Source organism: Falco rusticolus, chromosome 7 (assembly GCF_015220075.1).
Source record: "Falco rusticolus isolate bFalRus1 chromosome 7, bFalRus1.pri, whole genome shotgun sequence".
NCBI lineage: Eukaryota > Metazoa > Chordata > Aves > Falconiformes > Falconidae > Falco > Falco rusticolus.
Window position 1 is genome coordinate 36,022,230 of NC_051193.1, and position 26,899 is coordinate 36,049,128.

Consider the following 26,899-nt stretch of genomic DNA (forward strand, 5'->3'; position numbering starts at 1 on the left):
AACTTCCCTCCCAACCCCCCTGCACTGACCCATGCTCTTACACCACAACCTCGTCACCCACCATGTCACACCAGTTTTCTGATTTAGATGAATTATTTCTCCTTCAGATAGCTCAGCATTGGCGTTACAGGGTCTACAACACTCCTTCCAGAGCTACACAGGTCAGCTTCGGGGGCTCCTGTGCTCCAAGGCAACGGATGGCAGCCTCTTGCTGCATCTACCCCCCCATCAGACTGGAACAGGACAGCCACAGCCAACAGTGCATGCCAACTAGAGGCACCAGTTCCCTCAGCTCTAGTCAAAGCACCCAACACCTGTATTTAACAGAGCTGTTATAATCTTCAGAAAAAACACAGACCCAAGGTATTCACTACACATGGAAGTTTCTGTTAAAAAAACAACAAAAAAAGCCTGCAAGGCTCAGAATCCACTGTTGCCTTTTGTTTTAAGAAGCTGGCATCCATATGCCGTAGATTACCCAACACCTGCTTCTTGCCCAAGTTTCACATCTCCACTGTTCCAACAGCCTCTAAGCTAAGGCTATTTTTTTTTGTCTCATTCCAAAGTTCTTGTTATTTTGCCTCAGACTTTGCATGTTTCACCAAGTTGTGTACTTACTTGAAAAAGGGAGTTCAGAGTCACAAATGAAGACTGACCAAAACCAAATCCTTTATTTCCACAACTGTATAAATGCGCTCCAAGTATGGCGTCCAACACAAGTTAGAAAAACAAGATAGAACATGCCAGTTGCAAACTAGATCAGTTCACCAACGTGCTGACTCCTTGGTATTAGGCTTAGTTACACAAGACCAGTCACAGTAAAAAGATACATTTTAGAGTACAAAGTAGCAGGATGTTAAGCCATTTCAGCTTGTGCACATACAAGTCACACTTCTGGCAGAAAACGCAGAGAAATTTGTATTACTATGCTGGAAGCTATGTTGCATCACTTTAAATGGCATCAATATCGATATCATCGTCTTTATTGTTTGCAGGCTTCACAGTTTCAACTTTAGGTACACTGGCAGTTGTAGAGTACACCACCTGTGGAGACAAGTCACTTTATTACACCTACTGCCATTAAGCATGAGAACAGCTTTAAACGTCAGTAGTTGCACCACCCGCCTGCTCAACAGCCCTTCTATTGCCATGAACTGCTACACACTGCTCCATGTTCTGAAACGCACTGCACAGCATCTGCCACTGCAGGAGTTGATACTGTATAGGACACCCGAGTTAAGGGATGTTGACATTACAGTAACACCTTAACATCAGTCTTTAGAGGGAAGAGGCATGCATCTGTGGCAGTAGGAAGCAGGATCTCATGTTCAGCAACAGGAGCAGGTATTACTGGGAGGAAAACAAACCCACCTGAAAGGAAGCCCAGCCACACTCTGCTGGAGTGTAGGCAAGAGATTTTACTTCGGTCTGAACTCTGAGGAAAACAGTGATTTGTTCTTTAATCAGTTTTTCTAACTCACACCCCACCACTAACTCTTTAGAACACGAGGCTTTATGCCCAATACCTTGTCAGTCTTCCCACTGTATGAACTACTGTAGGGGAGACTGTACCATTCCACAATGACAGTCTCTGGCTTAATAAGATGAATCTATAGTGTTACAAAAAAATGACCTTGGGTAGACAAGTGATAGTGTAGCAAAAATGCTTTGACAAAGCATTAGAAACCAGATGTTCCTCCAGTTCCCAACATGCACAGTAACCCATGAATTAAGCTATTTTATAATGCAAAGAGAAAAGTTAAAGGACTTAAGCATGCAGGCTGGAGTCCTTTATAGTAAAAGAACCTTTCCTACCTCTATGTTTTCGTCTTCATCCTCTTCTTCATTACCGGAAGATTCTTCTTCAGCTTCCTTCAGCCATTTAATAAATGGTTCTGCTTTGACACGGATTTCTTTGGCAAGCTCCTTTGAGACGTATTTCTTTGAGGCCTGAAAGGCAGAAGTACAGACCTTCTGAAAACACTGAAGCAGTATATGTCAGATCATACCCAGATACAGCAAGAGCCCAACTGAGAACTCCAGCCTCACTCCACTGCCTTAACAGCCCATTTTGAAAAAGGGAAGTTTCTCCCAGACAGTAACTTCACTCAGATTAGTTGTTTAAAGACATCTGCACAAGCTATTACACCAGAACAGAGAAACCAGATGCAATATGTTACATTCAGGTATTTAGCTGGTACAGTATGTGAAATACTACCCCTTACCTTTTCTGCCCAGCCAAGGATGACTTCTTCTTCCAGAAGATCTGCATCATACATTTCCTTCAGAATATGTGGTATTTTAGAAATAAGCTGAGACTGATGCATGGCTACCACACACTCGAAGCCATGGAGAAGGTACCGCTGAGCTTTCTTGTTGTTGTGGCAGAACTAGAATTGTAATAAAAGGACAGTGAAATTAAAAAGCATGATAAAACCAATTGAACTAGCCTTTTCCTCTCCAGAGCAAACTGCTGCTTCTGCTCTTAACTCAATGATGCAGCAAAATCTACAGCAGCTCATACTATCCCTGCGAGCAGTTCTCCCCAGCTAAGTGGTCCAAAAACCATGAACTACAGAAAGTCTTCCCCACAGTACCAAGCAATCCAGAAGTGTCAAGCAGTTGGTACAAAAAAACAACACAACAGTTCTCGTTACACTGGGTACAGAAGAGGAGACTGCTTACACGAAGGAAGTGACGTCTGTATTTCCTTATCTGTTCACGAATCTTTTCGTCAAAGAGTACTTCAGTGAGAACTAGTGGGCCCATAGCCTTTACATCCAGTCTCTCTGCTTCTGCTACAATGTCTTTGTCAGAAGTATCAATGACACCTTCTTCCTTCTTTTTCTACAAGATGGGAAGAGATAGAAACATTTTAAACCTACTGAGGTCTGCATCAATGCTCTATTGCGCTGCTTCCTTCCCCAATGCTGGTGAAACCAGTACTCTGGTAGAGACTTAAGCTGCTTGCTATTAAGTCTCCTTAATAACATCTTGTAACACTACAGCAGAGTGGCTACTCTATTCACCTTCACAAAATCAAACAGTATGTTGACCCTCTCCTCCACTGTTCTTTCCAGGTCTTCACTAAGTGTGAGGTTCTTTGCATGGTCACTGATTTCATCCATTCTACGCCGCTGGGCTTCTTCTGTCGTGTCTTCACCCCAGTCATCATCATCCTCCTCCTCCTGAACAACAAAACCAAACCAGGAGATTCACATGATGTTACTACAAGCTTAGTAATTAGTGTTGTTTCTAGACACAGACTTGAGAGCATTTTTAGAAGTATTTTTTATTTTTCCCTGAAGAATTTGTTACTCTGCGATTTGTAAGCCAAAAGATGGAGAGAGGGCAGATACAGTAAAATACTAATGAAAGCTAGACACCAGTTTTCAGCAGTCTGCAGCATTACTTGAAGTGCAGTCATACCCCTCCATCTAGTATACTCATGGTATACTCCTTTTTCAGAAACCTGGACTGTTAAAGGATATGCAGCTTTCACTCAGCAAGGAGCATAAGTGCCGTTACCAAAGAGTTGCTAACTGCTACAGAGGAGACACAGATCCTTCTATTGCAGCAGTGAACTCTGGATACAGCAAGAACTTCTGGTGCAATGCTGACTAGCAGGGAATACCAGCAATTTTTAAGCTTTAAATCGCAGCAAGCCACCACACACCCCTATCTCCCCACTTTCCCTTCAACTTACCACAACCTGTGGAGGAGTTATCTCCTCCGGTGGTGGGGGTGGAAGTGTCTCATTGCTGGACACAGAACCATTCTCTTTGTCCTTGCCTTTTCTGTTCTTCTTCTCCTTTTCTTTCTTTCCTGTACCAGTGTCACCACTTTCTGCAAGTGAATTTTATGTTTTATTCTATGAAATAGAAAGCTAAAAAGCCCCTGCAGTACTGTACCTCTGCTAAATCCCCTATGGTACCCACCCCCAGACATATCCAGGGCTGATGCACATCTGCTGGGGAAATCCCTGGTTCCAGTGAATGTCTTCTCTCATCAAGACCTAAGCCTGTCCAAGTCTATATAACAGGTGACCTCACAAAGCAGAGACCCCTGGAATAGGTTAGACTTTTCTATTCTAGCAAGCTTAAATTGCAGCAGGCAACTATATGCTTACTACAGAGTGTTGCTTGCACAGAACAAGTACATTGCAAGTAGCATTTAGTATACTTTTACTTCCTACTCTTCTACTTCACACTGACTTAAAGGCAAAACAGCAAACTGCTGGCTAGTTCTCCTCCTTCCAAGTTTTGTCCCACAGAAGCAAATCCAAGTCTAACAGATAGTTCTACTTGGGAAGGATACAGGATCACAAGGCAAGAGACTACTTGTATTGGAACTGAGTACAGTACTATACCCTGACCCATAAACATGCTCTAGGAGTATGCTGGAGCTTTTTTTTTTAACATATTAATTACATGTGAGTGATAAGTTTCCCTACTTTGTTGACAGCACTCACACTGAAGAGGTTCCCTTTACCCCCACCAAATAAGGAAAGACTTACCAGGTGGGTTTTTGAGAATGAACGTGCAGAGTTTATGGTTTGTGTCAAGCATGCCTCGATAGCCGCAGGCTTTGCAAGAGTTACCTATAGTTTGTTTCTTAGGATTGACATGCTGTGTAAGAAAACAACCTCCAGTTAATGTACCATTTACAGAAAAATTATGTGTTAAAACCTAAACCCAACATTCACATTATTATCTCCACAGAATGAAGCCAGAGAGTCCAATATCTTGTATCATAAGCCCCAACAGAGCAAGTTTAGAAGCAGTAATTTAGCTTGGAACTTCTGAACAGTTATAAATGTGTAACTTTCCTAAAGGGGTGTGTGTAATGGATTTTCTCTTCATAGATATTCAAGTTAGGTATTAACATCACACCACTTCCAGAAACGTCTAATCCAAGTGTTTCTGTACTGCTACCATTGATACAGAGAGAGAGCACTCACCAGATCAGTTTCAGGATTCTCACACTCAGGACAGAGAACAAATTTTTTAATGAATCCATCCAACATGTCTTGCAGCTTATTCGCCTCATGAGATCCATTGACAATGTAACGGTCATTCTTAACATCAAACTGGGTCTGTGCTCCCAGCTCACAACCAAAAAATTTGGTAGGATCTGTAAAGAAAGTGTAATAACCACCACTGCTGTCATATCATCACTGTGATTTTTATACTGCAATTAAAAAGCCATTGCTTCTGTTACTTCAGCCCGATATGATCCCATTTATTTCTTACAGATCCTCAAAGAATGGTATTAATGCTTTATTAGCTACTTAACACTACCACTTCATACACAAAAGCAGGAAAAGAATGCTGTACCTCTCCAGACTACTTACACGTTGGAGGCCGATTAAGCGCCTTTGCAACGTCAACCATGTTGACTATAACCGTCTTTATTCCATTTCCTTTGCCCTCCACCTAAAAAAATTAAAAAAAAAAATCATAGTTCAGTGACTTCAACAGCCAAATCCAACATGTATTCCTCATCTCACTACAAAGTTCTGCTTTGAAGCACATCTTAGATGAGCTAATATGCACTTAGTGTGGACAGAAAGAAGCAGACATCCTCATCGCCCTCTTAACTGGCTGAACATTATCAATGCTTCATACCCCTCTTCTTCCTCTATGAAGAGAGCAAGTAGTGGTAAGTAGGTAGTGTTTCACACCAATGGCTATTAAGTTACCTTGGCAATCAGACGGGGCATTTTGTAGCGATAGAACTGATCTGAAACACTGCGGTTGACGTTGACAGACATTTTGCCTTATTAGTAGCTTTATCAATAAGATGAAGAGATCTTTGATTGCAGTTTTTTGGTATCTTCTGTCTGGAGAAGACGGGATGACATAAACGACTGCAAGAGTTCTCGGTCTCTGACATGAAAAAATTTTCGCCACTGAGGCTGTAAGGTTCTTGCTTGTATGCTATGTTTCCCCAATACAGGTACCAGTGGCTGCGCAACAGCTCTGCAAGTGTTATAAACAGAGAAGAAATTAAGTTTATCTTAATGTACATGAATCAGATCTTGCTAGAGAGCTATATGAGGGACTGTATTTACGTTGAAAAGAACAAAAAAAAATTTATGAACTAGTACATTCTTTACACTATGGCTTTCTTCAGCTTGTGGAAGTGAAAATAGCCACCAGGAATTGTACTGCTAAGGACCTTTTCCTCAGCTACATGACAGAGCTTTCCACCCTCATTCTTCTTACTACCCAAAAGCCACTGAACAGCTTAAGACTATTTTCTGTACAATTAACTTCTGCAGGAATGCTGTGATCAATAAGGATGGGAAAATAACACTGCTTGATTTATTATGGAGACCAATGGTTCCTGCATCGAGATGGTCATCTGATATGTTTCAGGCTGCAGGACAGAGGAAACCAGGAGAAAGATGCTGAAAAGAGTTTTGAATTCCATATCATAGCATGAACATATCATAAACTGAACTCTGTCAGAATGTTGATAAATACCAGTAAGATGAATCAGCAGCAATCTGTAGCCCAACATAGTTTTTACATGGCTTACCAGTGTTTTTTTTGATCGGAGTGGAAAAAAAGTTGAAAATTAGTAATTCTCCCTCTCACATAAGGATTCTCATAGCAGTTCTGTTGAGTTTTGACTTAACAATAAGCCTGATAAAGTCTGACATAAGTTGACGCTTCACTGTAGAAAGCCTAGCAATGCAGAGGTACAGAGCAGTGCAGCAGCTTTTCCAGTCGATTTTTTTCTCAGGGGAAGGGAGGAGGGGAAGGAAGAAGGAGGATGAATCCTATTACTGAAGTTGCCTTAAGCAGTATTTACATATTTAAATTACCATGTGTCTCTATAATCAGATCTAAGCGTACTTAAGCCACAACTGGACCCTGACTACAGCATGGCTGTGCTGACACGTCATCATGTTGTTATCGTTAATGACAGAAGCGTTGACACATTAAAATCGCCTTCTGAGTATTTATAAATAAGAGCATGCCTATCGGTGCCACATGGTCCCAGTCCCTCCCCCTCTGGTCAGCTTTACAACCTCTATACACAAGAAGCAAACAGATTTGTACGTGCCTTGTGTTCTACATGAGCCCAGATACAGTTTTGCCCTTCCTTAACAAAAAGTACACAGCTGACTTTGTTTCAAGCACGAGGTTTCTTTCTTCAAGATGTCTAGAAAGAGCCACCATGTAACCTGACCACGTGCTTGCAGAAGCAATGAGGAAGCAAGTATTTCGGTGACTGAGCATGAACTCTCAAAAAAAAAAAAAGGGGGCCGTTCCCCCTGCTTCCTGATTACAGCTTTTGTCTGCTGTAGACTAAAGCTCCCTCTCCTGGTCCCTAGGACACCTCCTCCCAAGCACCACCCCCCCATATGCTTGCACAGAGGAAGGAAAAAGCGGGAAGGCAGACAAGACTTTCTGCTTCAAAGCACCGTTTCCCCGCCCCACTCAGCCCTGTGATGAGTCATAAATGCAGCAATTAAGCATTGAGTCAGCCCTGGAAAAGATGGGGGGGGGGGGGGGGGATGGGGGATAAGTCACCTCCAGCCAGGCATGCGCTCTCCAGCCGCGAAAAGGGGACGCTCCGCGGTTGTTGCCCCCCCTCCTTGTCGTGTCCACCCCCCCACCCCCCCCCGTGGCTAACCCCCGAGGCACAGCCCCCTGCCCCCCCGGCGGCGGGTTCCGAACTGCGCCACAGCTCCCCCCGCCGCGCGACCCCTCCCCGCCCGGGGAGGCGCGGCCCCGGCCGCCGCCATCTTGTCTCGTCGCATGGCAGCGGTAGGGAATTAAAAGAAAAAAAGATACAAACCCCCAAACCATAGGAACAGGAGACAACCGTAACTAAAGTTTTGAAGCTTTTAGGCGTTTCTTTTTTTCCCCTCGTTTCTTTTCCTCCTCCCGTCAAGGTCCCGGACGCTCCGTTACAGAAAACCTCTCCCACTCTCCCGTTTAACGACAACCCGCCGCCTCAGCCCATCCTAAGGCACCCGCCCGCTCCCCGCACCTCCCCAAGAACCAAAACCTCCTCTCGATCCCAGCTGCCCTCACCCGCCCTAAGCCCAGTATTAATACTCACCGTTTTCGTCCAATAAAGACATAAACCCAACGCTGCTCGCCCCGGGCTGCGACGAAGCCGAGTGTGCGAGGAGAATAGGGCCGTGGGGGCGCTTATATCCAGGCGGAGAGGGAGGCGGAGGCGGACGCCGCAGCCTCCGGGTCCCGGCGTCCTGGGGCGGGCGGTATCAGCAGGGACAGCAGTGCCGGGCAAACTGCGGGCAAGACACAATAAGGGGCATCGTTAGCGGCGACACCTGTGAGGAGAGGGAGGAGGAGGGGGGAGAAAAGGGAAGGGGGGAGGGAGAGGCGGCGGCCGGCGCGCAGCTCAGGCAGAAAGGGGCGGTTGATGGGACCCCGGCAATGGCTGCCCCGTACTCACCTCTAGAATGTTCTCGCTCTAACTGAACAACGCCAAAGCTGGGATCAATCAGCCAGCGGCGCGCCCCGCCCCCCAGCCCCACCATTGGCTCGCCGCTCGACTTGGGGCGAGTCTATTGGCTGAGACCTCGCCGTCCCCCCCACCCACTGGTGGCAACCGCTATCAATCAAGGCACCCCTGCTTTCGCCTCCCTCCCCCTCTGCCCTCCCCCCGCCAGTGCCCCAAAGGACATCGCGTCTACATCGACCGAGTCTCGCGAGAGGCGCGCGGTAGGGGGCGGGGGGAGGTGCGGGACCTGGTGAGGGCTGAGTCAGTGCTGCGGGGCCCGGCCGCCTCACGGCCTCCCGTCCCCTCCCGCGGGGTGTGTGAGAGCGTCTCCCCCGCTGCGGGCAGCGCCGCCTCTCGCCCTGCCGCAGGGAGAGGCCCCTCGGCTTCTCCCGAGGGCTGCCGTCCTGCCGGCGGGGCGAGCGGGACGCCCGCGGCCTAGCAGGGTCCCTCGCGTTCGGGCCGGGCCCGCGCAGGCCGGCGGTGCTGGGCTTTTCGAAGAGGGCCCCTGCCCCGCGCCCCGCCGCCCTGTAGGAAAGAAAATTTGGGTGGGTTTTGACTCGTAGTAGACCGAATGCTTGACGTCACAGCAACTATATTACAAATAATTTAAAACAATTAAGTGGATGGATAAGTTGTGTTTTTCCTGTGCAGCCTGCTTTCAGGGTGCAGGAAAGAGCCTATTATTTAACCAGTGTCATAAAGACTCAGCTTTGGGTGGCTCTGCGTGCTTGGGCAGCCTTACAAAAGATGACATGATTGTCATTGTATATCCTCTATTGTTAATGTAAAATGTCGTCAGCCCTCTTTTGTTGAATTGGGGACCCGGGGTGGAATATATGCTTGGATGTACATTCACCTAAAAAGCAGAAAACATTGGTCCTTTTTATTCCTGTGCTTTGTTTTCCATCTTCCATCTTCACAAGTCCAGTGTCACAACAGTTTACGTATTTTGGACATTTTAGAATGAGAATAATGTTCAAGTGACAAAGAACTTTTTTTTTACTTCATAAGTTGAGTGATGAACCAACTCTCTTACCCATATAAATGCTCCCCAGCAGAAAAATGCTCCTCAGTTCCCGTCACTGTGTCTTTCTGAATAACATTGTAAAGCTTCTTGATGGCTCTGTGGGTGTATAGAGGGAACAAAGATATGTTAGTAGTGACACTGTTTAACATCATATACTCTAAATCTCTTCCTGCCTGAAGTTAGTTTTGAAATGTAGGTTTCCTGGGCTGACTTTGATACCATGTTGATGTAGTCAAAGGAAATACCCCTCCTGTGAACCGTCAAGTACATCTTGAAAAGTTTTAGTGTGATGTGCAAAAGATCTGCTTTCAAATATGGAGGTGACCAATAAATGAGGTTTTCTTACAAATCATAAAAGCTGAGCTATTGTTATGATCACTTCCAGTGACACACAATAATAAAAATCTTTTCCCTCAAGTGGAGCAATCAGAGATAAATGTGCTCATCTCAGTGCTTTCTAATAAGACCCTCCTACATGATGGCTGTGGTGCCCTGGTTATACATTTCAGCCTATGGAGTAGCAAGTGTAGCCATGGTGCCGTCCTGTAAAGCATCATGTGAGTCTGTCTTGGACTTCACTATCTGCATTTGAAAAAATTAAAAATTCTTCAGGATATGTTAACTGTCTCCTTGATAAATACACAGCAACGCTTTTTAAAACATGAGAAAGAGGGTTAGGGCAAAATAAGGAAGCATCCTCGAAATACGTGAGGTTTGGCAGTTACCATGAGGGGAAAAAATCATAAAAAATGTGGGAGGCAAGAAAAGCACAGCAGGAACTCCTTTGCTGTGAAAATATGGAGCATGTATAACTTGCTAAATGCCTCCTGTCTGTGGCTTTAGTTCCATGCTACAACACCTATGAGGTTAATAAATTACGAGTGTTAAAGCATACTGCTGCCAACACCACTTTATTGAGCAGCAAAAGGGAAACGGGACCTTGGATTTGGTGCTATTTGTCTTAATGAATAACTCTGAACAAGTATGATTAGTAAGTAGCATAAGGGAGGATTATTTTTTTTAATACATAGTATATAAATCAACATCATTAAGTTACCTTTTAAGATAGTGCTCCTTCTGCAAAAAGCAAGTCCTATCTAGATGAAGTCTTATGATATTCTTTCAGATTATACAAAAGAGAGTGAAATTGTGGATTGTTGTCTTCTTGGTGCCTAGCTGTTGATTTTTTTTTCTCACCAGAACAATTCATTAATATTAAATGTTGGATCCCAAACATTTTTACTGAATCTTTATAAGTTTTTTCATTTTAGTGCTTTGTCACTTGGACAAGGCAGAAAAAATATTTTATGTCCTCCCACTTTAAAATGTCATGGTTTCATGAATCCTGCAGTTCATAGTTCACATCGCTTATGTGACCTTCAAAATACAAACCACTTGTGTACTTTGCATTTCATTGGTAGAAAGTAAACAGGTTTTATATATACTTTTGTAGTTAAGACATTTTAAATGGCATTAATAATTCAGGTTTTGGAAGTGATTTTGTGCCTGGTGTCTGAGAATAGGAAGTTTTCTGCAGCGGACCTTAGGCTGTGTTTCCTTATCACAGGAATTTTGTTATCATTCAGTTCAGCCTTGAACAACTCACGTTTGGTCTATGTTGCCTTAGCCAGTTTTTATTAAAAACAACAAAGAGTCAATGCCTGTGATAATGCAGCAAAATCAAAATTCTATTGAAAATCTTAATATAGGTCTATATTTAAAATGTAAATCTTCAAAAAGGGGCGTTGTAATCATGTGTGTATGTATTCTCTCGTAGTTTTGTGTCCCGTCTGCAGTTTGTTCTTCAGCAAGTTTTTCATCTATCAGTGAGGTGGTTGGCTATACACGTAATCCCATTTCAATACCCACTTGGTAACCTTGGCCTTGAAGAGTGTTTTTTCTCTGCTGAAATCTGTATGTGCTATCTCCCAGTGGCTGTTTCAGAGCTGTTGTTTGGTCCAGTGTGGGCAGGAACCCTTAGCAGCTGAGTAAGTGATTCCTCGTCATGCCATCTTCACGGCTTTGGCTGTAATTTCAGTAATTTCAGAAGATGGAAGGAGGGTCAAGATTATGTATAGCTACACTGAACCCTGAATGACAATAGCCTTTTTTCTTCCTTTCTTGGCAATGTGTAGAGAAAGTTTAATTATTTACATGCCAGGTTTGAAAATGCAACCTTTGGGGAAGCATGAGTCCAAAATCCTTTGGGTTTGACACTGGACACTGATCAGTAGCAAGGGCAGATGTTAATTCTGGTTTTACTGTCTGGGAGCTTCACACTCTTTGCTGTCCAGCGGCTCACTGTTTGTCTTGGGGAGACTCTGTGAAAGGACATCCTTTCCATGCTCTGTAACAGTATCATTCTTGTTAGCAGCTATTAGTAGTTCAGGAATGAGTAAACAGAGAAAAAAATGGAGAGCAAGTGTATGATGGTAGTTATATATATATATATATCTGTTATTTATGGTAGTTATTTTAGTTGCTTCTATTACTACGCAGAAATGCTAAAATCTCCCAGCTAGTGTTTGGTCTGAGTGCCCTGAAAGGGCTCAGTATTCAGCTGACAGTGTGAGGCAGGCTCTGCCTCAAATCTGTTGTTATTGTCTCAATAGACAGAGTGAGACTCCCTCTTGCCCTTCCTCTTCCAGTATGTGTCTGCCTATGTAAGGTAGGCACCTCAGCAAGGAGAAGCAATCAGCTTTCTCTGCAGAATATGAACTAGTGTTTCATAGCTGTAAATGCTGAGGGGAAAGGATGCTTTTTCCGTATTCCAGAGTTTCCTATCAGGGCAAAGGATGCTTTTTCCATATTCCAGAGTTTCCTATCAGGATGCAGTGTGGGGGTGAGTAGAGGCTGGCTGGATAGGGGAGCAGTGCTAAGGGGTTGCTGGGCCTGACTCTGGTTAGCGCTACGCAGTGTGAAACCCACACACTGGGTCATCTGCTGAGGCAGCACTGCCTGCCTGTGCCAACACTGTCCAACACCTAGTACATTCACCATGTTGTGTTAAACAGAGTAGGGGTGGCTTCCCAGAGCAGCATCAAATTTAACGGGCCTGCTGTCACTTTGGCTTTCACGAATGAGGCTAAAGTAGGCAGAGTGCATCCTGGCTCCATTTGGATGTATGTTTGCTGGAATACGCTTTCCAAAATAATAGTAGAAACGTACCTTTTCTCAGACCACCTGCTACACTTGGAAGAACTAGCAAGCTTCCTGAACAGCTGAGTAATACCTGTCCATGTGTGCTGAGAGAAGGGCTACAGACTATCATATGCATCGCTGAGTTTTAAGCGGTGCGTCTCTTCAGCAATGCATTAGAAAAGTGAATGGGCGGTCGGGCTGCCTGTACTCTATGGCCATTTGAGGGGTCTCACTGTGTTTGCTAGGGTACCATGGATTTTCATCATGGTAGTTATTTTTTAACAGGAACACACTGATATGCTTTGCATGTTTTTTTCTGTGTTGGTGATTTTTCAACAGTGTATCCTTACATTTGGCATTGCAGTTGGCTGGTTCTTTGTCTGCGGGAGGAGTCTGGAATTTTACAGGCAGTAGCTGTTTGGGTGAAAGGGCAAAATAAAAGTATCCATTTGAGCACATAAAACCAGGTTGTCTCTGTTTAAAGAGGAAAATAAACAAAGGCAAGCTCACAGAAATGAATGAAGAGTGCAGATGGGGTGGAAGTTCCATCAGGAGGTCAGTTCTGCACAGCACAGTTTGGAGGTCTGTGAAAGAGAGAGGCCCCCAGCTTGGAGAGCTGTGTTTTCTGTATGTGTCTCAACAGTAGGTTTAAGTGTTGGTGACAGGAATCAGAGAAGCCAGGTTTTCTCAGTTTGTCCAGGTAGCAGCTTTGGCTACGGGCCTAACTGGCAACCACTAACATTATCTAGCACTTGCATGCTTGTGGTTGGCAAATGTGCCTGCTGCATTTATATGACTGCTGAAAGAAGTGGATGTGGGAGATAAGGAGCCCCTGGGGAATGTGGCTTCCAGCTGAGAACGTGCTGTCAAAGCTGCCTGCCTGTTCATTATGCTCGTTAGCAACCACTGCATTTCCATTTCCCTGCAACTTCTCATAGCCAGGCTTCAGACATCAAAATCTATCTGCTTGTGCATTAAGTTAAATCTCTCTTCCAGTATTGTTTTAGCAATTTACACATTCATTTCCATTTCATTAAAGAAATTGCTCAGGTCCTCTGCAGCTGTCCTGTGCTTTGCCAGCATCTCCAGATATACATCCTCTCTCATCCTTTTTTCTTTGACCTCTGATGGTCTGGCAACCAATGCTGTGATTATCAATATTGACTTCCCAGCAGATGTTAAGTCCAAGTAGCAAAAAAGAGTAATGAGCGCTTACAGTTACCTATTGGCTTTCTGCTTTTCCTAAAAGGAAGGTGTGGTAGCCCCTGGTTTTGAAAGCCTATCTCCAGAGCCTTCTCCCAGTCTGGGGAGACCTTGGAGAGCTTAAGTGCTCTCAAAGCCCTTCTCCTGGTGACAGAAACATGTGGCTGCTGAGCTAGTTCCTAGAGGTGTGTGCACTGCTGTTGAGAGTACAAGAGCATGTTTTACCCTTCTGTTCTGCTCATTTGAGCATAGAGGAGTTTATTTGCTTTAGAATAACACAAGGACATTGCTGGAAGAGCTGGGGTCTGGAGGCAGTACTGAGGCCCAGCTAGGGGTTACGTTTGTGCTTCTGCTGGCAGATCTAGTAGAGAAGGAGGTATCCCTGATGCTTGTGCTGAAAGCAAGGAAAAATCTGTTTTGAAGGCAAAGGAAAATCTCCATATTCTTCAGAACTAAACCTTTGAAGGTGCTGCTTGGCTGGGAGGGCAGAGCTGTGCATTTGGGAACAGACAGCTAGCCATATAGCAGAAGGTTTTGTCTCATAGCAGAAGGTTTTGTCTCCGATGTCTGATTTTATATCCCTTACAGAGTTGCCTCTCTGGCACCATTGAAGGTATTTTTCAGGGCATTACAAGTTTTGTACTGGGTAATGTTGACTTTGTAGGTTGTAATTCAGAATTTGGTGCTGGTTTGGTATGTTTTGCCTTGAGCTTGAGTAGAGCTGTTGTGGGCCTCTTAATAAAAACCCAGGGATTACCTTTTGTAATGAAGCAAATAATACACGACTGCAATACAGTGCCAAAGTCTTTGACTGCTCTGGTGGTTTGCAGCTCAAATACTTGTATTACTGAAGTAAATGATTTGCCAAACATGGGGGGGGGGGGGGGGGGGAAGGAGTGAAAAAAATAAACTGGAGGCAGAAACTTTGTTCTATGGTTTGCACAAGCCATGTGTTACACATGTTTAGGATAATATATAGACTAGTAGCAATATTACAATAGCTGCAAACACACATGGTTTCCAAGAGCAGTGTAATGAATTAAGTCTGGTTTTGGCCTATGGGGATTCTGTGATGTCTTACAAAAGCTGACCTGAAGCACTAATGTTTCATTCTACCCATCTATCCATGCCTCATGTACCTGAATGTCAGCGTATTTGGAATTATCCAGGGGGTTCAGGAACAGGTAGATGGGGCTGATGAGACAGGCAGGTGCATAACACACACATAGATACACACACCACCATTGCATAAATCTTGCTTGTTTAAGAAATGAGGCTAAAAATACCCTTGAATATGAATCCAGGTCAAACATGGTGTTGACTGTAAAGTCTAGTGTGATTTTATTGACCTAATGTAGATTTTTCTTTTTGAGAACAACCTAGGAGACACACTTTCTTTACAAGGATATTACTACCTTGGACTCTTTTCAAAATCACGTTTTGAAAGGTTTTAAGACACACAGTTGGGTCAGTGAATGCTCAAATGCTTAATGGAGGCTGAACCTTGCCTTGAAGCTCAAGGATGTTTTTTAAGACTTTAAGAAACAAATCCTGTCTGTATTGATTGTTTTTGAGCTTTTTACTTGGGATGCTAGTTTTAGGAAACAAGCTTTCCTGAAACAGGCATTTTCACGTAGAGTGGAAAGGATCTGAAATAAATGCTGATAACGTGATTTGTGGCTACCACACTCATCTGGGAAACTATGGTACCAACAATCGGATTGCATTAGGTGGTAGCTGTGAACACTTTGGCACCATAACTCTTTCAGAACTTGATTTTAGTATTCCAAAATGATTATGTGGATCTCAGTGAGATCACTGCTATAAACATTATTCAGCCCTTAGGAGTCTAATTTATACTTATTTCACTAGTGTTCTTAACATGCCTTTTCTTTAGGTTAAGCTTTAGTTGCAAAAGTAATTTTAAGCACAGTAGCATTTTTGCTTCAGTGCCTGATGTAGTCATGGGGCATCAGAATAAGCTGTACATTGCGGCTGTGCAGGTCTCTATGGATTTTGTATCTGGTATGTTTTTTCTGTACTAAGAACACAAAGTAGGACTTCTTAAAGTTGCCTGCAACCACCCTACCTTCTAAAACATGAGATACTCAAGAAGAATACACTGGCTGTTTTCAGTGTTGTTTTGCTGCACCTCACCCACAGTTTGTTTTTAATCATTCTCATAAATGATTTACTGTTCCCTTTCTATCATGTTACTTTTTCATTGTTGTTTCCAGCAGGCAAAAAGCTTTCAAAGGGTTCTTTAGGGTTTAATGTATTGTTTGTCCTAGATATTGGGCATGACTTATTCAGAAATGTGTAATAAATACACAGCTTCTCTCATTTCTGATTGCTTGCACAGTTGACAGATTAATGGGCGACTAGGTGATGGGTGAATTCTCTGTTCGAGATGAAGTTGGGGAGGGTGTGTGGGTGCAGGTGGGATCTTGAAGGTCATATGTAAATGCTTGTGAACTTATTCAGGTCCATGGAGACACACCATTTTATACCAATGGATAACATACCGTTTGACTCAGAGACTTTACTTTTGGGGTGTCTTTCCTGGTAGTGGCTTTGTGCACTTATCCCTGATGATTCCATACAGATATAATACTTACGTCTTCAAAGATGTATACTTATAAGTGGTTATTTTTAGTTTGTAGATATCCGGTTCTTTTGATTAGTTATACCTACTGTGGCTAAAGAAGGCCCTTATTTTCCCTGCTTGCTTTTTTTCCTGGTGCACTGAGACACGGAGTGCTGTGACAAGGGGCTTTTACAGTTCAGTCTATCTGCTGCGAGGGCAAGTCTCTATGCGAGTCTATGTGCTCTGGAGGATGTTTACTAGTACATGTTTGATAAAACTTCTTTTCATTTTATAGATAACAAATTGAGAATCTCAGTGCCACTGCTGCCTCCACAGAGACTTGCTGAGTCGTACAGATGAAGCCTGAAATGTCTCCCCTTGCAGATGTGAGGGCGTCCCACCACTTCCTCTGCAGAAAGCCCCAGGCTACTGCATTCTGCACCCTGCAAAATGTCAGGGTGGGCAGGAGGGTGAATGGCTTGGCCCTTGCACCTTGTCTGGCAGCATGCTAATTCTGGTGCATGGGGAGGCATATGCTGTGACGTGTGCGGGCAGATCGCTCACAGCTTATGCAAGTCCTTGAGCAACAGGGAAGCGAGCAAAGTAGCAGTGGGCTGCCAAGTCACAGCCTGCTAGCTAGGTTGCTTGAGAGTCAGCACAAACCTCCTTATCTCCTGCTATGGAGAAAACTGCTCAGTAATGTCTTCTCTTACCCTAGCAAAAGTCTTAAATGAGCAGCTCTGTAGCTTACTTTGGGTTGTGGCAGAATTGCCTGATTTTTGCCTGTTTACTTACTGTGATCTGGAGCTGCAAACAGGGTTGTGTTTGCCGTAGTGATTCCAACCTACATATTTCTGCTGAGAGATGTGATCAATGTTGGGGAGGTCTGTCTCCCTGCATCTGTGGACTCTGCACAGGGCTATTGCACAAGAGGCTGTGCAATGTAGTCTTCTAAAAAACCTGCTAATGAGAACAACTGAATCAAAGGGGAGTTATTAGTCATGGGTTTCCCACAGCAGTCTCTTTCATGGAGTGCTTACTAATGACTGCTTCTCAACAAATAAATATCAACAAAAAAATATCAGATAAAATGAAGTCAAATTCTTAAGCTTTTACTCAGGACCAGCTAAGATTCAGCCATTTGCTCTGACCACTTTTGAAAGCTTGGCATGCATCCCTTGCATGGGAGAACTGTGCCAGAGCTGTGAAAAGCACTATATGTCTTAACTCTTGTCCTGTGTCTTGTATCTTGCCCATTTTCCACTGTGTTTAAAGCTTTTTAGAGGGTCTGTCTTTGCGCACAGTCCATGCTAAGGCATTAATGACAGAGAGGATTCTGTTCTTAAATCCTGGTTTGAAAATCTCTTCATAATATGTCCCTAGAAGAAACTCCTGGTTTGTTTATTTTGATTTGTCCTCTAGCTGTGGCTGGATGCCCAGTCATGGGCCAGAATCAAATTGGCCAAGTACCAACACAGAGCAATTTGCAGCTCCATGTAAGTGACTTCAGTTCATTTTGGCCATATCTCTGCAGCATTTCCCAGAGCCAGTCATCTGTGCTTCAGCTGATCAGGGTGCAGTAAACTGAACTCTGGCTTGCCCGCCTAAGCCTGCCAAGAAAAGCATTAGCTAAGCAGAAACAGCTTGTAGCTGAGGGCAAAGGTGAGCATGCATTAAGTATCCACATCTTGATACAGAAAGGATGCAGCTACAATCAAAACAGGGGAAAGGGGACTGGGCAGACAGACAGCCACCTGAGGTGACCCAGGAGTGCATGCCACACTGCTTGCTGAGAAAGGCCTCTTTGTCTCCGTGCATTATGCCTGCCTGTTTTGACTGAGATACAGAACAAATGCAAGAAACCCACCTATGTGGCCTTGATGATGTTTTCCTATTTCTTGGCATTGCTTTATTGTGCTCAGAAAGGCCTTGAATGTGTTGGACCATTGTGTATATCTCAGCCCCAGCCAGGGAGAGATATTTGTGCAGCTGGCTTTGCAGTTCCCCTCTCCCTAATGTGCAGGCTAGGGGATAAAGAGGGTGTCTGAATGCTGGGTCACCTTTCTAACAAGAGAATCTTGTTATGCTGCTGACTCACAGCTGGGAGACAGGAGAAAGAGTCTGAAGTTCTTCCTCTGTGTCTAGGAAGGACCGGGGAGGAGAAGGGAGGAGGAGACCTTTAACCATCACCTACTTCTTTAGCACTGGCTGGTGTGTCTGCCTGATCCTAAGTCATAGAGCATGGCAATATTTGTATTGCTCCCCTGTTCCCATTTAGATCAGAGCGTGACCAGCGTGACCTGCATTTTCAGACCTTATTTTGAACATAGCTAATGCAAGCCTTGCTCTGGCAGAAGCCCTGCTGTGCCCATGAGTATCCCTCAAAGAGACAGGACCCTGTTTCTTAGCAGTTTTATGAGGAATGTTCTTATGAGAGTTCTTGGACTTCGCTTGGATACACACAATTCCTTCTTGTTCTGACAAGGCTTTACCACTTTGATAAATTCTGTCTATAACATCACACACCCCCTGCCCATAGGCTATAGATAACATGACTGAATTCCAGTTGCAACTGGTTCTCTTTTCAGACCATCTTTCACATCTATTTCTGCACTGGCAAAATTGTCAGACTGTGGGCCTTGAAGCTGAGCATGAGCGCACACTGCTGAACATGAGAGGTACCAGTTCTGTGTTTCCCTGAACTTTGGCAGTATTCAAAAGATTGGATTTACAGGTTGACCTCTCTATCTACCAAATGCCTGTTTGGCAATATAGTTTTCTTGAATGGCATGCCCAATTCCGGATTCAGCTCGGTGCTGTTTGGTGGGGCTGTTTTGTGGGAAGGGGAGGCTTCCTCGTTCTGCAGTGGGTTCAGGTCCAGCCAGGAGACACCGTGGGTGTTGTCATGAGGTAGTGCAGTCCTTTAAGCGGTCCTGGCTGCTGTTAGCAAGGGGCAATTATAGCAACAGGAATGCCTGGAATGTGATGTTTATTTCTTTTAATTGCCCTCTGCTTTGGTGTCCAGCAGGGACGACCTCGAAGCCCATTGGCACGACAGTAGTGTTTGCCCCTTTTGGAGGTTTGGGACTATGTGGGCTCAAACCCGCTCCCTTTGCATGGGGCAGGTTGAGATAAGCCCCACGGCTGAGCTCCCGCCCTGTGTCTTACTTAAATCTTTCCTATTTCCCATTAACTGTGGAGCTTTAAAAGTTAAACAGCAAGCCTCTTCCCTTCAGACCCTCTTCTTTCTTCACTGCTCTCATGTTCATTCTCATTCCAACTCCCTGAGGGGAAAACCAAATGCCATTTGCAGTTCACTGCTGCCTATGACATTTATTACCTCCGTCTTGCTCTCTCTCAGAGCATGAACCCAGCCAACCAACTTCTTATCAGTTTGACAGGCTGTGACTGTTGTCCTGGTGACCAGCATAGTTGCACTATCATCGTGTACAGAAGGCAGTGAAAAAGATGTCTTGACCTGTGGGTGCAGCTGTGCATGCACATGATATGCCAGTAAGTCACTGGGATACACAAAGATAAGATCCAAGTCTTGGTCTATGTATGTGGAAGATGAAGCAAAAACAAAATAGAGAAGCATGCAAAGTTAATAGCTATAAAAGAAGAAGTGAGAATATGTGTAGGAGCTGCAAATGCTCAGCTCTTCGCAGCGTTTGTGTACCTGTAATTTAGTGCATTTGTATTTGAGGCCTGCCAGCCTGCTGTCTCTTTGCCTTTCTGTCTTTTTCTACCCACTACTACCATTTCTTCCATTTCTTGCTTGGGTTTATGGACATGAGAAAGAAAAATGTTAGTAACACTTATGAGTCATGTTTTCCATGCACACACACTGTGCTTAACCCATTCATACACACATTCCCGTACAACGTTGACTCCAATTCACTAATTACTCACGTGAATTGATCAGACCGATTTTTGTGGTGCCCTGTCACAGATTATGTCCTAGGTGTGAGCCCTGCTTGGAGTAGCATACAATCCAAGTGGAAGACAAGGAGCAACAGATGGAAAGAGATGGGGAAGGGAGCACAAAGAGAGAGCGAGGCATCATTACTCAGCACATAGGCAACGGTGTCAGTGCACCAGCTGCCTAACGCTTGGGACAGCTTTTGCAGGCTATGCAGCTTGTTCTTGTTTTAGCGTTGGCTGATCACTTAGGTATTGTCAGCTTTCAGTCGCTGAAGACAATGTGGGATGGAGTAACCTAGGTAAAGCCAGATCCTGGCTAGTGCAGGCTATATGTTAGTTAGGGTATAAGAACATACTTAGGTCTTCTACCTGGGAAAGGCTTGTAACAAGCCTGCTGCTTTCTGTGCTGAGCGGGTACAGCTTCCACCTGCTGGGGTGCCAGTGGGGCACAGCCCAGAGGCTCGTGTGTCCTGTGGTATGTGTGTGGTGGCATGGTGGTGTAGCCATGGTTGCTATGGGGAGGAAGTATCCAGTTAATCCCCAACCCAGCTAATCTTCCGTGGCTAATTGGGGGTTGAATATGGTTGGTTTACAGTAAAAGCTGGCCTTTCTGAACACTTACAACCAGGCATAGCTCATCAGACATCAACAAAGTCCTGCACCGGACCCAAAATCGTGGGAAGGTATGTCTAATCTGCTGCCTGTCTTGTTCTGCTTATATATCTGTGTCCTTAGTATTGCCCTTGCCGGTGTTTACTTATCTGCGACCTCCAGATGCCTTGCAGCAGATAGGTTGCTCAGCTAGACCTGCCCGCCCTCTGCTCACATCCCTGTATGTCCAAACAGCCTGCATGGGGGGGATTTCTGTGGGAAGAGTTGTGAGGGGGAGCTGATGCAGCGGATCTGTCTCCCAGGAAGGTCTCTAAGGCAATGCTTCAGGACAGGCTGTGTTTCAGTGGTGGTCGGTACAGAGAAGGGATACGCTTGTAAACAATATGAGTCAGCCCCCATACCACAGCTCCTGGTGGGAGGTGCCACATCTCCTGCCTGAAGGATTAGAGCCCTGCTGACTAATGAGGAGAGGTTTAAGGATGTTGTGGGATGGAGCTTCTCCCATGTAAAATTCATGGTGCTAGCAGGCCATCTTAAATAAAACATTACCCTCCCTGAAAAAGACACAAAGTCTTCATTTTCATCTCATGCTTTTTCCTAAAAAAAAAAAAAAAAAAAAAAAAAAAAAAGAGGATGTTTAAAGAATGAGGGAATTCAGGACTGTTTTGTGTGTGCCAGTCTGATGTGACCCTGAATCTGCTCTCACAGCAGGTTTGCACTGGAATGATGCATGCATGTTGTACATAAGGAAACACAGCAGTGAGGGGAACATCACTTTGGTTAGAGGAGAGGACTCATGCTTTCTGATTAGCAGAAGCAAATTTTTCACTTGCATTTTTCACCTCTGCAACAGTTTCAGATTCTGGGGTGGCTCCATGAACTTCAGTGACATAGTGCATGGTGCTGGTGGGCAACAGAGCAGACCTGCACCAGCTGTCTTCTTACCAGACAGCTGATAACCTGGCTCCCGTTACACCTCTTCTTCTGCTTTTTGTTTGCCAGCTCCCCTATGCCTGTTGTCCTGCATTCATTAGTACTTCTTCTGTTACTGACATCAGACTGTTTTCCTTGGGCTGCTCGTAACTGTCCTAGGGGTGTATACTGAAATTTCTAACGAAATTGTGAAAGTACCTTGAGCTAGTAAGGCATGATTATGTGGCCCTTCCTTTGTAACATGAGTTCTTCCTCTTATGGGAAGGCTGATAATTGAAGAAGAAGCTATTGTTTGTTGTTTTTACAAAAGGCTGTTGAGATAAATGGGAATCTGGCACCAACAAGTAACTGCGTAATTTCAGGAGAGTGACTGGAATGGCTGGAAAGCAGTTTTTGCTACTAATGACTGCAGAGAATAGTTGCTGCCTTCAGTTCTTTTTCAAGGCAGTATTAGTTTGATGATTTTAACAATAAGATAGAGAATGCATGTGTCAGTGACTGATAAAGTACATTTTATTTTTGTATGAATTGATTCCGAAAAAGCATAGTTACACAAAATGCAGTGCAACATCAGATGTGATGTATTGCAGGTGATAGGTAGCAGAAGTGACCCATGTGTGAGTCTTATGTGAGGGATGGAAAAAAAATTGAAAGTTTGGGCTATAAGAAGCTGTCTTCATAATATTTATCCCAGACCACTGGTTTTCCTGGGAGCAATGTTAGAATCATGTGGCATAGAAGTGTTAGATGATGACACAGTGACGCATGGCTAATCCTCCAGCCAGCTTGTATCGCCCAGGCTATTCCAGCAAATTTGAAGGGTATGTCCTATATTCTTAAAACTAAGCATCTCTGCATATGATTCTCACTCCCCCCCTGAAACACAGAGCTGAGTTCCCATGCTGTGCCACATTTAAGAGAGCCTAGCCTTTCACCATTCATTTGTGCTGTTTCTGTTTGCAGGAAAATCTACAGTTGCCTGCCCAGTGTGAAGGACGTAGCTTGTGTAGCTTTCTTTACAGTGCTTACTTGATATTCTGTGGCAGCATGGTCTTCGCTGGAGAAAGAGATGTTATTTCTAGTTTGCAAGTTGAATTGGATGCGGTCCAGTTGTCTTTGTCTCTGCCTATGTTGTTTCTTTTGAAGTTCTTGTTTCTTTTTTTAGGGGCAATCACCTAGACAGTACCAGCAGTTAGCTCCAGGAGCCAGGCTGCCTGGAATGGGAACTTCAGGGCTTGAGATCAATTACAAAAGACAGATGAAAACAGCTTTTCTGAATTTGAGTGTATGCACTGCGTTGGTGGATTGCCGAAGAGGCAATCGGGACCCCAAAAGGGCCCTAGTTCCTGGGGCAGCGATTCCTGGGCAGAGGCACAGGCAGAAAAGGTGTCAGCAAGCACCAGGCCCTCCCAGCCAGCTCAGCCCCTTCCCCGGTGGCCGGAGAAGCCTGTCCTCATGTTTTCATCCTCTCAGCAGCAAAATACTATGTTGCTTGCACAGTCTTGAAGCCAAGAGCCAGCAGTGTCTCCCAGCTGTGCAGAAGCCCTGGACTAGTGGTGGTGTCCTGCGCAGGTGGGCAAGCAAGACGCCCATGCAGGGCTCCCCTCCTGCCGAGATGACTTGCCCTAGCAAGCAGCTTTTGCCAGGGCCATTGCCTGATATGCAGCCTGTAAAGGCGCGTGACTCATTGGCCATAGAGTTGACCCTGTGCCCTCACAGGTCATATACATCTGATTTTTTTCATGTGAGTGGAAAGTCAGAAGACCTGTGGGCCTGGAGACTAGTTTCTGACACTTGGTGACAGCTAATTTCTGGAAATTTAGGCTGTGGTTCTTCTGCTGTGAAATACATGCATCAAAGTCTTAGCTACTCATTCTGATTCCTTCTGTTGTTGGTGGGGAGATTTAGGCAGTGCTGGTGTGCTGCTTGGCTGGCCTGTTTTGGACATCTGTATTCTCTCGAGAGGAAGGGCACTGCCCATGCCCATGCCTTTTTTCTGCTTATAAAAGCAGTCTGGATTATCGGCAGAGATGTAGAGTTCTTCATGCTGGTCATGCAAGGTTAGCAAAAGGATCCACATCCCCAGAACTTGAATCACCTGTTAACTCACGCCCTGGGCAAAGACTCTGGATTCCCCAGACAAGGCCAGATGAAAACCAGGCAGTTAGAGACCTGGACACAGAGGGTTGCTGCTAGGTCCTGACCATAGGGGCCCTCTCCCCCTCGAGGGGATCCACCCTGGCTTGGTTGTCTGATGGATATCTGTCTGGGTTGTGACCTCTAACTTGCTGAATGAAAAGCCGGTACAGAATTTCATTGCCTCAAGTTGTTTTGTTTGTGACAAGGAGTTACGAAGAGGTCTCAAAAAATGAACTTGAACCTCTGGACAAGTTTTCTGTTGCTGAACTTGGCTCTCCTGCTGACTTTGGTCTAGCTGCTGAGATCTTGGGTTTAGCCTTTCAGGAGTTGTGAAGATCTAAGTGCGATGTTTTCTGTCATCCTTCAAACTCTGCCCGATTCCCCACCTCCCATAACCCCCTGCATATTTTTTGCTCCATGTCCTTGTCCCTTGTTACCTGCATCACTGTCTTGCCTTTTCATAGCCTCTCCGTGCTCTTGTCTGGTTTGCTTTGCTCACTGCTGCGTGTGCTTGGTTTCATTGACTGCCAAGGTATGCAGCCTGCGAGATCTCTTGATTGAGTCTGACTTTGCCTTTTAAGAAGAGGCCTGAGATCTCAGTAACCCACCCAAAGAACTGAAAAAACAAACCACCCCAAACAGGACAGACAGGAAAATATACAGTGGATCTTTCTGTGCTCTCATAAATAAAAGGCAGACAATCACATGGTTTTCTAAAAATAATACCCATAGCAAGCGGTTCAGTAGGAATAATACTGACCTAGTTTGCATATTGCCCACATGCAAAAAGTAAGTTGGTGAGGAAAACCCAATTGCCCAATGCAGTATTTGCATTTGCTGAACCAGATCTGAATTGAGAGGTGGTTAATTAGATCTTACATTCTCCCCTCAGCAGCCCCTCTGGAGGCTTCAGAGAAGGAGGGAAGGGGGGATGCTCCCTGGCAGCATAGCCCGCAGCAGGTGGGCTGGATGTGTGGGTTGTGCCTGTGTGGTGCAGCAGTGAGGGTCCGCATGAGCAGAAGTCCTCTTCTGTAGACTCGGTCTGGGATGTTCATGTCTTGACAAAGGGCAGAATATCTTTGTGATCAGAGGACCTGCATTTATGTATGTTAATTTAGCTTTCTGTCTCCATCTGTGAGGCACATCAAAACATTTTGGTATTGAAGGAAACTTCCTTTGACTGCTCAGCTCCTGCCCACCCCAAGGACTTGGTCTGTGCTCCTGTCCTTGTCCCTACAGCCAGCACTGCAGTGTAGCCCTGGGGTGGGAGCTGTACTTTGGGGGATATGCAGGTGTCTTGCACTAGCCCCTGCCTGCCAGCTCCTTATCCCCCTGAGGGAGATGCTGCTCAGGTGCTGGCCTGGACCTGGAGCTGCTCTTTGTGGGCAGCTCAGCATCAGTGACAACAGTGACAGCAGCCATCAAGGGCTAGCATCAAGCTGGTGTCCCTCACAGTGATGGACATCCTCAGTGTCCCCCGATCACTGGTGAGTATTACTGGTTAATATGAAAGGTTACTGGCCTGGCTTATGGAGGGGCCCAGGAGGATCCTGGGGGGATGGGGAGTATGATTGTAGACAAAATGGATTGGTGGCAGAGGCAGGAAGAAAAGGACTTGGAGGTCCTTACTCCAGGGCTGACCAGCCTTTCTGTCCCTCTGAGCCACATACCACCACCATTACATGAGTGCCACAGAATGCAATTCCAATCTCTTGGAGAACTGGCACATGGAGAAGCGTCCTGTGTGGTTCAGCAGTAGGACATGGCATTGCCTTGTCCTGGCCTTCCTAGCTTCCCAGAGGTGATGGATGTGTGCTGTGCCTGCAGCTGGATCCCATCACGACCTGGCAGCATGGGGCTCAGCAGACCTCACTTGCTCATTTCCTCTTGGCACAATGTGAGCCAGCACTCCTTGATCCAGCACAGCCTCACTGCTGGCAGCCCCGGGGGCAGGAGCTGCCTCCAAGCTGCCGGAAAGCCGCGGGTGGCAAGCTGGTCACCCCACTGTGCGGTCGTGTCCTCCACGGCTTTGGCACATCTCAGCCTCTCCATGGAGCTGTGGCTGCCTGGGATGCTGCTGCGTGTGCTGAAATGAAGGCTGCAGTCCTTTCCTGACTCTGAAATGAAAGCAGAAGTGTGTCAGGGAGCGCTTTGTGTTGATACGGGTAAAACTCTTTTACGACAAACTGATGGCATAGCTTTCCCTTAAGATTATATCCTTTTTCTTTTTTTAACCCCTCTCTCATAATAAGCGATACATGAATTTCTGACTCTCCGAACAGCCTTGATGCTGGGAAATGCTCTCATTCAGGCAGAGAATCTAGGTCAGCTGTTTGTAAGAATAGATCAAGCCTTCATTGAATGCAGTGGATGGGCCTTCAGCAGGACGGGCTTTTTTCCTGGCTTGTTTTGTTCATAACGAGCTCCAAAAGTTGACAGGCGTTTTCTGGATGGCAACTATAGCTTCCTGCCAGCAGGCTAGATGCAGGCGTTACTGATTCAGTGCATCATAGGGGAAAATCAATAATATGAAATATTAATTGTGATTTTAAAATATTTTTTAACCTAAGATGGGGAACTAATTCAGTAATGAAGACCTGTACCTATGTTCAAGAGGACCTGATTCATGAGATGATACATTATGAAGATAGGACTTAAATTTTTTCTCTGATTCTGCACCTATAAATAACTGTTCTTACATATGGCATCTAATTATTTGATTGCATATGCAGATTAGATAGTAATTTACATGCTGTTGTCAATGACAGCCACTAATAGCACTGGCAGTTATTTGCAGGCACATACAGTAATGCCAAAGGGTTTAAATATCAGTCAGTACCTGCCAT

At 45.0% G+C, this 26,899-nt stretch overlaps 2 protein-coding genes and 1 non-coding gene across 11 annotated transcripts in view; 1 reads left to right on the top strand and 2 right to left on the bottom strand.

Moving 5' to 3' along the window:
- Positions 1 to 645: 645 nt before the first annotated feature.
- Positions 646 to 8,521, bottom strand: EIF5 (eukaryotic translation initiation factor 5). Of its 2 annotated transcripts, XM_037393360.1 has the most exons (12): positions 8,440 to 8,521; positions 8,080 to 8,272; positions 5,702 to 5,981; positions 5,354 to 5,435; positions 4,961 to 5,133; positions 4,517 to 4,628; positions 3,707 to 3,846; positions 3,030 to 3,188; positions 2,686 to 2,847; positions 2,226 to 2,390; positions 1,816 to 1,950; positions 646 to 1,044 (listed from the first exon to the last, which is right to left on the bottom strand). In XM_037393360.1, the coding sequence occupies exons 3-12, from the start codon at positions 5,771 to 5,773 to the stop codon at positions 952 to 954; spliced, it is 1,293 nt and encodes a 430-aa protein (XP_037249257.1). In that variant the 5' UTR covers positions 5,774 to 5,981; positions 8,080 to 8,272; positions 8,440 to 8,521; the 3' UTR covers positions 646 to 951. The 2 variants fall into 2 exon arrangements, with proteins under 2 accessions (XP_037249257.1, XP_037249256.1); XM_037393359.1 differs by lacking the exon at positions 8,440 to 8,521 and having other exon boundaries at positions 8,080 to 8,433.
- Positions 4,021 to 4,144, bottom strand: LOC119151894. Its single transcript, XR_005105597.1, has one exon. It is a non-coding gene; the product is annotated as a small nucleolar RNA SNORA28 (small nucleolar RNA).
- Positions 8,522 to 8,610: 89 nt separating the features above from the next.
- Positions 8,611 to 26,899, top strand: part of LOC119150695 (exocyst complex component 3-like protein 2) — a 55,139-nt gene continuing 36,850 nt past the window's right edge. For 3 of the 8 annotated variants that reach the window (XM_037393347.1, XM_037393348.1, XM_037393357.1), the window contains exon 1: positions 18,912 to 19,123. In XM_037393347.1, coding sequence (XP_037249244.1) covers positions 18,997 to 19,123 — 127 coding nt within the window. In that variant the 5' untranslated portion in view covers positions 18,912 to 18,996. The other 5 variants (XM_037393349.1, XM_037393350.1, XM_037393351.1 and 2 more) reach the window with 5 other exon arrangements.